The 12661-nt window shown below is 42.8% G+C and overlaps 1 protein-coding gene across 5 annotated transcripts in view; it reads right to left on the bottom strand.

The window, feature by feature from the left end:
* RANBP17 (RAN binding protein 17) overlaps positions 1 to 12661 on the bottom strand; it is a 159435-nt gene that overhangs the window by 17903 nt on the left and 128871 nt on the right. For 4 of the 5 annotated variants that reach the window (XM_054842044.1, XM_054842046.1, XM_054842047.1 and 1 more), the window contains one exon: positions 7198 to 7364. In XM_054842044.1, the coding sequence (XP_054698019.1) occupies positions 7198 to 7364 (167 nt within the window). Of the gene's footprint in view, positions 1 to 7197; positions 7365 to 7967; positions 8061 to 12661 lie in introns of those variants that run through there. The other variant, XM_054842048.1, reaches the window with a different exon arrangement.

The following is a 12661-nucleotide window of genomic DNA, read 5'->3' as shown; positions in this document are numbered from 1 at the left end:
TGAGCGGGTCAGAACGCTGCGGCAATTGCCTCATCGGGCACCGGATCTCTACACAAGCATCATCTCATTTGCTATAAGCTTCGACGGGCCACTTATCATATCTAATGGCAATTAAGCATCTTTGTAAGTCACTCCTATTCTAGAATTTTCAACTTGATTTTTTTTTTCTTTTTTAAATGGGGGAATGGGAGGGTGTTTGTTCACCGAGAGCGAGTTTCATTACTCACATGGCAAATCTGCCAGTAGCAGATCATGGAATGGATTGTTACCTTTCCCTATCCATTTTGTAAAGATATTGCTTTCTTTCCAGACTGCAAGCAGCACTTCTAACCAGATTTTGAATTATAATGTGAACTTTACAAAATTATTGGTGCTATTCATATCGCTAGTTAGATTCTACGGAATGGCAATTTTTTTTTTTTTTGCCCTTCCCCAAACCAGCACCTCTTAGTATTTTATATAAAACGACCAGGGCCAGCAGAAATCAAACATTTCCAAGTAATGTAAAGTATTACATTGTGCTGAGTAAACAAGGAATAAAACATTTTTATACTTCCCCTTAAACTTATTTGCTTTTTGAAAATATTTATGCAGCATAGGAGACAGGAGGTTATTGAGAAATACAGCCAGTTCCTCCTCTTTAATTGAAACATTTATGCTTTTTGTTCTGCTAGCAAAAAGCAATGAACAGTAATAAATGCAAGATAAATACACAAGAAACTTACAGATATGATTGTAAAACAACATCATCCTAATGTTTTCATTTAATTACCCTGAAATGTATTCTATTTAATATTCATTACTCAAAAGCCAATTTAAATGAGAAAGAGGTGAAGGGACTTATTCAGAAAGACGGACTGTCATTCAGTGCAATAGTTATCTAATATACAGAAGTTAATAAAGCAGATTAATCTACAAGTCCCTTTAAGCCATCACTGAGTTTAGAACAACTGCCTCTTTGACCTCTAACCCTCCCGCTGTGCACCAGTAGCAGGTGCCAGCTGCACTAAAATTATGGCTGAGGCGTTTTAAGGCAAAGTCTTTTCTTACTTTGCTTCTGACCAGCAGCTGACCCTGTAGGAACGATTGTTTCATGTGCTGGCCTAAAGGCTACATAAACCAGTAACCGATAAACAAAAGCATACATACACCAGCTGCCTAGCCCGAGGGTGCACATCCAACACTGACACCTCTAGCGGTTTGCGCTGCAAGCCGAGTCGCCGCTTTTTTTTTTTTTTTTTTTTTTTTTGTTTCCATACATGAATTCTGTATAATACTTGTTACTTCGCGGAACTAAACTTCTCTCCGGCCCCCAAAACTGGTTGTGTCAACTCTAGCGCAGCTCGGATGATTAAGAGGAGCTTCCCAATTTGATTTAGCGCCGTTATTAAGAGCGTGAAATCTTCAGATACATCACTAATGATGATGTATTTTAACATTAAAAGTCTTAAAATTAAATTACTCGATTCACATGACAACGAATCACAACAAGGCTTTAAACAAAGCAGAATTAGAAAAGACACTAAGCTCATTAATTTTTTTGATTTCTTAATTGACAATACTCATGTAGGGAGAGCTATACGTTTAGCAATATGCGGGATACTGAGCCTGCCGCTGCCTTTATACGTGTGCAGTAAGAAGTAAGGTTAAAAGAGAAGTAACCATATTTTTCATTAAGATAAGACTGCTTTGACATAGTTATTTTGCTGATACAAATTACACAACCACAAAAACAATCAGAGTAACGATTAAATGCAGTTATGTACATGGGAGACTACTAGTGCAAATGTTAACATATTTAAATGGGTTCCCTTCATTAAAAAAATTATATATGATATTAAACCATCAATCAAATTGAAACACTAGAGTCTAAACGTATTGTCACTGGTTAAAATAAATGACTTTGAGACTGAATTTTGGCTCACTCAATATGGTGCCTTTTCTGTTGCTTAGCCACCCAAGTCTCTGCTGGCTTGGGCTACAGCTGGTATATCTCCATCCCTTTCAATTAATAAAGAAAGTTATGATAGTATTGGGTAACATTTTTAAATTGTGCTAAGAGGCTGAAAACAGATGTCCCAATGAAAATCCCTCTCGCTGCTGCATCAAACCAGTCAAGGCTCAAGCTGGCAAAAGCTGAGCACTCTGGTCCCGATCCTTTAAACACATTCATTTTAAGCCCAGGAACAATCGCACCTGTGGGTTTGTTCTGCTCTCGAAATGAAGCATATGCTCACATATGTGGCTCAAGGTGCTCAGGTACTCAACATCTCACACAACTGCCCCCCGTCAGTACAATTCAGATTTCTTTTCGTGACGTGCTTATACGCAAGTGCTTCTGCACGGGCCATGAAGCACGCATTATAAACACATCTCCTCTTTGAGTTTTTATTTCAATTACTGTGCATCACTCCACACAAGCTGTATGTAGCACTGAGGTTTACCTGAAAAACAAAAACATCGCTGATTTTACAGCACAAAATGGAAAAAAGGAAAGTAGCAATTTATAATACATTTTTATTTTAGCAATGCCACTTGATTTTTCATTCCAACTGGCATCTTTACTTTCCGTTTTACATTTGCTACGCAGTGCTGCTGTGCTGCTTCATTTAGTGCATCTTCGTCACTCCGTGAAGTTCTAAGTCACAAGCGCTCCGCTCCAATGAGCAGCCTGGTGAGGTTTTCCCATCAAGCCACACATCTTCCTGACACTGCATCCTCGCTCCCTTTTTCAGTGCTACCACACTCACCCATGCCCTCCACGTTCTTTGTTCACACACATACCTTCTACCTACTAACGCTCCTTCCCTAGAGATCCCTCTCCAGCTCATGTACTCCACCACATTTCCTTATGGCGATAAACGCCGGATCTTCCCACATCCATGCTGCTTTTTCCCTACTGCCGCGCTCGCGACCCGTTGCCCCCAGAAATGTTGACCCCTCAGAAGGGCCACCCAGCCCTACAACAACTGTCCGCCAGAACCGTCCCCTGCCGTGGGCCCGCCTGGGCTGAGAAGCAGCCAGCCAGCCGGCCTGACTGCCGGCCAGGAGGCACGTTCCTTCTGGTTCCCGACTGGCCGTGCCGCGGAGGCATGCAGCGCCGTTCCACCTCCGGGAACACCAAACCGCTCACCACTGCTCCTGCGCCAGCGAGGAGGAGATCACTTTGGCTGCACGCTGGGTCTTGGAGCAGGCACTGTGCAGATCTAATCCAAACATTGGTACAACGCTCAAACTCACCAAAAGAATCCTCCTTATTCTTATCCACGCGATCCTCCTGGAAAGGATGTGCAGAAATGTAATCACCATGCAATACCCTCCCTCATTCGTTACCCCTATACCTAACGCACCTCTCCAAGAAACACCCAGGAAAGGAGGTGAACACTGAAATGTCCCTGAAATCCTGTTTCTATTCAACCAACCAACCGTTCATCCTCTTCCACATCCAGCGCGGAGTTATTTCAATGATGGCTACGCAAACAGAGCTCTTTACCTATCACGCACAGCTCTTAGGAACGTTTGTCAGAACTACGAGCGAAAGACACTACAAAACTGATTGATTTTTGGAAAGAACTGAACATGAACAGTACTTTAACATACCCAAATTGAACTAACAGCCAAATTCAGCAAGATAAGCATTAACAGAATATAAAGATAGCATCTTAAACCCAAAAATTACACTTTCATTTATAAAGCAAAGCAAACACCAGCTTCACTCGACAATCCTGGAATAGCAGCATAGAAAAGTTGAAAATTATTTAGTAGAGTGCTTATAAAACAACATAATATAACAGCAATAGTTGAATGTAATAAACTTAATACCGCTTTCTATCCATGTATCGCAAATTACTTTACACATGTTAATTCAGTTTAGTCGTAAGACACCGTCATGAAGCAGTTGTTTGCAGATTAAGCTCAGACTAAGTAGCTTGCCCAAGGGAACAAAGCCCGTGGCACAGCAAAAAGTAGGGCCAAAGCCAAGAACCGCTGTTGGACTTTAAAAGGATGCTGTAACGTGCTCCTAAACACGAAGAAGTTGTTTCACTTCCATGTTTGCTATTGCTCCCGTCTTTGTACAGTCACATCAATCTATTAAAAAAACCAGAACTGCTATGGGACACACGTAAGCAAATAACGTAAGAATTAATAGGGTTTAATTCTACACGTCTGCTACTCCAGAGGCTAAAGAAGACGAAAGCCCCGGTCACGGACATATACACCTATTTACTGAACTGCATTCAGACGCGGAATAGCCTCATTTAACAGCGGAGTGCTCAGCTGTAAGCGTAGGTGCAGAAAAGCAACGGAACCGTTCTGTTGCCGTTTCGGGTACCGTTATCACCCACAGCGTGCCTGCCGGGCGGGCCAGCCCCACACACCCTCCGGGAGGCGGCGGTTCCGCCCCGGGCAGCCTCGGCAGGAGGGACCCGGGCCGCTCCTCCCGCGGGTCACCCTGCCCGGCCGCGCCGGACACCGCCCGGCCTCGCCGCCGTCCCGCCGGCAGAGGGCAGCGGTCCCGCCCCGCTCCTCCCCGCTCCCCCCGGGCCGCCGCCCGCGGGGCTGTCCCGCCGCCCGCACCTACCGCCCGCCGCTTTCTCCTCAGGCCCGCTCGGCACCGGCCTCCCCCTGCCGTGGCGCTGCGCGGGCGGAGCCGCTCGGGTGCCGCGGAGGCGGCTGTCCCCGCCTCGGGCCCGGGAGGGCGGGAAGCAGAGGGCGCCGGAGCAGCGGGGCCGGGCGGGCGGGTGGCGGCTGCTCCCGCGGCACTGGCAGCTCGTCCGGGGCCGCTGCCCGTCCCGGCGGGCTGGGGACCGGCCGGGGGAGAGTCCGCACCCCCCCGCCCGGCAGAAGAGCCCCGAGAGATCTCCGTGGCTAGAGGAAAGGGACCGCGGCAGGTCGGGCCGTGGGGTAGCTCCCCGGTGAGCGGTCCGACCTGAGGCGGCTGTTCCTCAAGCGCTGGTGGAACTGTTAATTACCCGGCTACTTCCAGAGATCCAACTTGGAAGAAATGTTCTAACTAGTAAATAATTGCAGTTATCGGTGCATCAGTTTAGTTTAAAGAGCTGACAAACCTCTCTAAACTCAAAGCACAATTAGTCATTAGGGTCTAGTTTTTCAGCACTGTCAAGCAATTTGTAACCCATTCCTTTTAATAGGGTTATGCATTACTTAACCGACACAGATGTCTTGAAAACTGAAACCGCTGGTTATGAAGCAGCAACCTTGTTCATTAGCTTCCGTGATAGTCAAATCATCTATAAAACCAGTGTTTAATGGCCAGCCGATGAATAATCAATGTCTCACTTTTCATCCGAGTGTGAAAGTGAGAATAATCTAATACGCCGTCCCCCTGGTAAAACGCGAGGCCTTGGGTTCCGTTTCTATTCAGGGCTGATTTATAACCCAATGGAAACCTGATGTAAACATATGATCAATGAGTCCCATCATTGCTGATAATAACCCCCAACCGGCCCACTCCCTCATCTCAAAAGCCATCCCTTTAGGCTATTAGTTTCGTCCAGCTAATCCTCTCTACTATTTCTGCCTGCTGCTTTTACCTTGGCCATCCGTTCAGTCCAGCAGACTCAGAAGTAATTTTATACGCAGCAGAGAGCGGGTGGAATTGATTTTTCACTCAGTGCTCAGTTCCCATCTGAATAATTATCAATTTTACTGCCTCATAAAGGGAAGAGTCAAAATTTCAAATCAATTCAAAAGAGCTTCTGAGACTACAGAAACTGTGCATGAGAATAAAGGTCAAAGTTGTCAGTGACCTCGGGAGATGATGTCAGATATTAGTACACTGAGTAGTTGACATCAGAGGCACTCAATATGATATGACTAGTGCTAATGCAAATCATATTTACGCTGACTACTGGAGACCAGCCATTAATATTTAAAAGAGTATGTGAAAGCCTGCATTCAAAATAAATATAACGTATTCCGCAGAATCTGAAGTTAATAAAGACAGATCACCGCCTAGTCATAAGCTATGAAGTGAAAGATTACTGCATATTAACAGCCAAAGTATTACATCAAGATTGCCACAAATGCAGGAAAGTCCAGCGCCCAGGTTGCTGTTCTGTCCTTCGCGTTCAAAGCGTTGCATGCACGGTACGATGCTGAGCATCTGACATACCCAACTGCTGACTTCAGTGCTAGTTTCCCCTATTAGGCAAGTAAAATGTAAGAACCTGTAATGCGACAGGGGAATCATCATATTCTGATAATGATGTCAATAATAAACATCATTAATATTCTCACAATATGCTTTATACTGCCAGGAATATATCAGCTACCATTAGTTATTTTTCACCTTCAATTAGAACAGTAAACAAATGACAACAATAACTGAGGTGACTGTATGCCAGGCTTTTTCCAAATGACAGCATACCTATCAGGGAAACACGAAGACGACCACACCAGTCGTTTGCATTTTGTTAATAACTTCCATTGGCGTTAAAAGCCTCCAGATCCCTGAAACGCCTCTCCTGAAACGGCATCTTTGCAACTGCACTAGGAATCCAGAGATTCTTCTAAACACACATTTTCAAATAGTTTAATGAGATTTTAAGGGAACGTGGCACAGAGCAAATGCGGAGGTACGTAGCTATGAACATCCTGATGTCTCTGTAATGTACTTGGGCTGTGATAAACCTGGGAAGGGGAAATCTCTCCTAAGGACTGCAGCGGCCGCTTCCTTTTCAGAAGCACGAGATTTAATTTCTACTGTATTTACCTTTAACAGGAAAAAAATCCCACTGAGTCGCCTACTTCAAAATAAAGTATTCAAACTCAATAGCATACGGCCATTCAATTTACACATTTCATTACCAAAATGTGTGGTTCAATGCCAGAATTTGTTTTTCTTCCTCTTAAAATACGAGCTTTCCTTCCCCTTTGTCTATAGAAACATATTGATGATCTTACAGACCTCCTTTTAAGGAGCAAAAATGAAACACCAAGTTTTAAGATACTGTACAGCCAAATAGAGTATCTACGCTTTTCAGCATGACAAAAAAATATCTCCAACCTTTGGTTGTCATGAGAACACGGCTGAAGCTACTCCAGGTTGCATACCAACACAGAGAGGTTTGTTCTGTTAGTAAATAGCCAATGCTACCCCGGTGTTCAGTACCACTAAAAGTCAGGAAAATTCAGAAATGTAGTAATACCCCACAGAAAAGACTGCTAACTCACCTGCTGTAGAAATTCTGGGTTCTGCTGCATGAAATGAAGCAATCTCTGTCCATCCTGTGAAATCTCTCTACATCTTAGAGTCTTCTTGCCTTCTTTAGCGAGGTGCTTGAAGAGGTAGGTGACGATGTAGTCTAAACTAGCGCAACAGCTGGAGGAGACAATTGTATCTGTGTAAAAAATGAAACAGATTTGAAATTGTTTCCATAAAAGAGTAATTAATAATGACATTTTATAGTACTCGGAGAGCTCAACTTTAATAATCTCTTTGACATTAGGCTAATCGATACATCGACAAGTCTATTTTTGATACATGAGTTGACTAGCTTTGAAGACTCCTTTTATTAACACCTAGCAGTATTAAACCTTTGCTTTTGAGTAACTGGATAGCTCCATGCACTAAAAATCATGAACTCCAGTGAACTTCATTGACTCCTGCATGAACGCTGCTGCTCCTCCGCGTACTGGGAAGTGCAGGACGAGGGTGGAAATTTTACTGGTATTTGGTCTCACATTCAGAAGGCTCCAGATTCTTGGAAACTAAAATTCTGTTTTGATCTGCTTACTGAGAAGGCAAGGTTAAATCAAGCAGAGCTGTTGTCCAGGTTTTTCTCAAGTAGTATTTCACAGTGTTTCTCTGCCCCAAATAGCTTACAATCAACGTCAGGTGGCAAACAACAAACAAGGGCCATTAAAGGTAGTAAAAGGGTGATCACAGAACAGCCAGTTAGCCATTTTGCTTAAAACCTAATAATTCAAGTAGGTTAAAGTACCTTAAATATGGCTGGCAACAACACAACAGCAGTCACTAGCAAATACTTCATAAATGTCCCCAAAACTGAAAGTCACGACAGCAAAGGAGGATACTGTTGAAAAGCAGAAGCAAAAGCCACTTCAGATCTTTACTTACTGTTTCTATAAGTAAGGAAGATTAAAAGCTTAAACCTATTTGCAGAGTAAATATGTCTGTCTGATTTATGTAAGTTATTTTGTTGCTAGGTGTTGCCTGCTGTGCCACCGCTGCGAGAGAGGATTCTGCTCACTCCCATGCATCAGCACGATGGCAACAGCGTACTGGTCCTTGGTTCTCAGGCACGCTCCTCTCCTCTTCCTCCTGAAAACAGTGGCGCACCCTTCCCCCTGCCCAGCTGCCGTCTCCTTCTGGCCGGACACCCGAGATGCTCCTTGGCCCCAAGACCAGTGGCCGTGACTTAAACCATTTCCAACTGTGCAGCCTCCCAGCTCTGGTGCTGCGGTCCTGACCGGTGCCACGTGTTTAAACAACCGCCGGCTCCTCGCCGTACCAACGCCAGCTGAAGCTCCTTGTATCCGTGCGGTGGTTTAACCTGCTGGGTGCAAGGTTCGGCCCTAGCTGATACTCTGCAATTTCCAACATCAGCTCCAACTGAGTGGAGCATTTAGGACTCCATCCTGTTGCCACTGACTTCAGCTAGGACTTGTCTAGGCCTTTTATAGTTCATAGTATTTATTTTAGATGGGCCACTGGAGTAAGGGATGTGTGGGGGTTGCAAAAGGAATTAAACTGTTAAAATGCTCATTCTGAGGGAAAAGGGATTAGAAGGATCCAATTAAATGTACCTTGAATTCTTTAAACTATGCTAATTTGGAGGCCTGCCAACCTTGCAGTGTTCATTTAAACACATCCCTCTGGACACTGAAGTATTTTGATCTGTATCTGTTTAACTCCTTAAGCTCTGTGCTGACACGATTAACCCTTCGCCATCTAAAAACTAATTGTATTTTGCTAAGAGTGTTTAGAAATAAGCACTGAAGGAACGTTTACAGGCAAAGGAGATACAAACGGTCTCCTAAGACTTGATCTTCCAAAGCAACCAGCTGACTTAGCAGCTGAGAGCGATCTAACAGCTCCCAGAAACGAGCTGGAGCATCTCCACTCTGGCTTCACTGGACCAAGGGGCTTCCTAGGACTGAATTCAACAGGGCAGGGCGTTAAGATACATTGCCGGAACAAAGCTGAGTTCAAAGTTCAGAGTCTTGCCAAAGTAAAGACCACAGAATCTGGCACTCGCCGTGTTCTCAACCAAACCAGTCCTGCATATAAACTAGAAATGCAATTCATGGTGGAATTGAATCACCATCAATAACAACAAGTGAGACATTTGAAAATACATATTTCATAGGAGGGCTCTGCTGTATTTCTAAACCAGTGCTTAACTCTATTTCTTTTTAAATTGAATAATACAAAGTAAATCACTATCATCAGTTTACAAAACAGCAGTAGTTCTAAACATGCTGATACTGTACAAGTAGATATTTTACATTCGACAGTAAGTGATTTTAGCAGGACAGCAGACAGGTCTATGCTATCATTTGCTCATGAGAATCTGATATGAGTGTTAAGAGCTTCTTAAATTTGCCCATAACTATATATCAAATATGCTTCCCTATGCTTTTTTTTTTTTTTTTTTTGATTGCAAGGATATAACAGACAGGAAGTGTCAAGCAAACTCCCTTGAATGACTCTTCTGGGCACGTGGAACCTTGCGTTGGAGCACAATAGTGTTCTCACTAAATCTTAGCGAGACAAGCCTGAATCCATAGAACAAACAAGAGCAACAAGGAGCTACCAAATCTGGGCTACGGACAGAAGAAATGGATGGAGAAGACCGAATAAAGATAGAATAATAAAAGAAACTGAGATAAAAGCTTGGGATAACCAGGAAGAATGCAGTGAAACTACATTTCTCATTTCGGGTCAGCTCAGCTCCATCACCTGTGAACTAATCATTTGGATGACGATGCCAGCAGGCCGTGGTTACAGAAAATGCCCACCAGCTCCACGCGTGTCACCACGGATCCAGGAACAGTTCAGTAGTCTGGTCAAACACTTGCTGGCAAAGTAGGGGCTGGTGGTGGGCAGGGGACAAGGATGACACCAGCCACCATCACATTCAACCAGCTCTTCTGGTTATGTTTCTTCTTTGCCAATACACATGCGCTTCATGTTTGGGGGCTAACTTTACGTGCATTTTTTTATTATCTGTGTGGTTTTGCCTATTGTTGGCAATTCCAATCAGCCGTTAGCTCAAGGAACTGGAAGTTGAGCATGCATGTTAGAATGGGTTATATCATTTTAAAAAGCCAACAGAAGCCCCAAACAACTTGAAGATGCCTTTTGGTCTCAACAATATGACAGCAATATGTTGAAGGGGAATTACTTTTCAACAGTTTAACGACATTGCTGAATCTCTGCAAATTAGAAGATTTTGGTTTGTTTTTCACATAAAGGCAAGGAGAGGGACTTAAGTGGTATTCTCCCTGTCCATCAATTGCTTACAGTTCAATACTGGCATTATTTGCCTTTGAGACTAAACCTGGAAAGCAAATGGATTTAGCAATTTAACATCTAAATTAGGCAGCAAGACAGCAAAAATGTTTTACTTTTTCCTCAATGAATAGCATACTATACTATTAATCATATAAGAATTAGAAAAGCTTTGCAGAGATTAGTGACATGCCAGGCAGACTACATTAAAAGGCTCTGATCCACTGAGTCAGCTGTGAAAAAGCCAGGTAAACACTTTAGAAGAGAACTACTGGAGTGTTTATCCTCGCAATAAAAGCTTAGATGAGGGCTTCCATTATAGCTGATTTACAGCTAGGCGCTTCTGAAGGAATACATATTCTTTCACCGTGTTTATAAAGCGTGGAATCAGGCAAGGTATTTACTCAGCAACAGAATGAACACTCCTCAGAAATGAGGACTTGGGGAATGTTTATCCTACAGCTGACAACAACGCGAGTCTCAAAGGTTTCATGTACGTAAAGGGAGCAGAGAAAAAAGTCAGATACTTTTTTTCTGTGAAAGAGAAGTGATCTCCTGGTATTTAATTTTTAAAATAAAAAGACAGCTATTTCATTTTTATAAACATTTCTGAAAATGACTTGTATGTTCTAATCAGTTTAAAGCACAGTTCCCCCTCAGATGGCTTATAGCCCTGAGCCCTACTATTCTGAGATGTTCTGGTGGCACTGATGTAATTCAGTGTAAAAGGCAACGCTTGGATCTACTTACCCATTTTCCAAGGGCAGAATGATGTGTGTGACCAAGTAACACATAAGAAATAAATTTTGTATTTTACTGTCTGACAATTGGTAATGCCCCAAATACCAAAATGTTAAAAGGGATAAAACATTTAGAGGAATGGCTCTTAAGAAAATGCAGTGACAGGTAACTAAGTCTTGAGATGATTAAAAATAAATTAAGAGTTATAAACTGACCAAAGAGTAGTTCATCTGAGCATGTTGTCATAAGAGTATGGAAAATTATTCAGTTGACTACAAAAATAAATCTTCTTGAACACAAATGAGGAATTTAAATGCTGACATCAATATCAACACATGCAGTATTAAGAAGCATGACATTAAGGAAAAATAATCATTTCATCACTTCAACATGAAAGGTTAAAAACAACAAAAAAAAGCACTTTCCAGCTGACTAATCATGGAAAATAAGTATTACTTTTAATGTGCAAGGGAGATGAGGGGCTGCACAGGCATTTGGACAGAATAAAAAATTGGTTTGGAATGCTGGAGAATGCAAGTGGAAAGTGTAGGAAAAATATCAGTGGCAGAACCCAAATGGGACCAACCTCCAGCCCAAAACAGGGTCAACATCAGACAGGTCCCTTAGGACCTCGTCCAGCGGCTGGGAGCATCTCCAGGGATGGAGATTGCACATCCTCTCTGGGCAATACGGAAGCAGCCGGGTCTCACCGACTGACACACAGATTTGGCAAGTCTCAAAGACTGAAAAACTTGAGTTTGGAAGAATCGGAGTAAACGAGGAAAAAAATGAATCTGAAAGTGAGCATAATAGCTTTTGGTGGACTGCATCAAGCCTTCAGTGAAGTCAGGTGAAGTTTAAAATTCCTGCACAGTTTGTTTGAGTCTTGTACGTTTGTATTTATTCTAGCCACCTTAAGGACCTTAAGATGAACTGAAGGAAAGCATTGGCTAAGCAAATCTATGGTTTATGAAATGTGGGGGGAAAAAAAAAAGTGAGCTATTAAAATTTTTGTTGATACTTTTCTCAGCTGAATATCAGCAATTCTACCAAATAAAAGTTTTCTAAGAAAACATCTACGTTCCTAAAAATTAGTAATTCTTCACAATTAAACTCCCAGATACTCAACTTACATCCTTTTCTTACTCCTCCTCCCCACCTTGAGTGAGAACGCAATACTTTTTGAGAGGGGGAAAATAAATGTAACACATGAAAGCTGAAGCTTATATAGCTTCTACATTTTCTTCCTTCTCTTTTACATGAATTCAAATTGGGTAAAGCAGGTGTGCTAGTGACCTATCAAAATGAATATAACCAATATCTCAAATGGAAGAGACGTAACGTGGAGCGATAACGGAGGTCGGGAACAGGGTTTGCTAAACTGGTAGCTGTCAGTCTGGCTAAGGCCGAGTACAACAG

This window comes from Grus americana, chromosome 14 (genome assembly GCF_028858705.1).
Source record: "Grus americana isolate bGruAme1 chromosome 14, bGruAme1.mat, whole genome shotgun sequence".
Taxonomy (NCBI): Eukaryota; Metazoa; Chordata; class Aves; order Gruiformes; family Gruidae; genus Grus; species Grus americana.
This window is presented reverse-complemented; position numbering and strand designations above follow the sequence as displayed.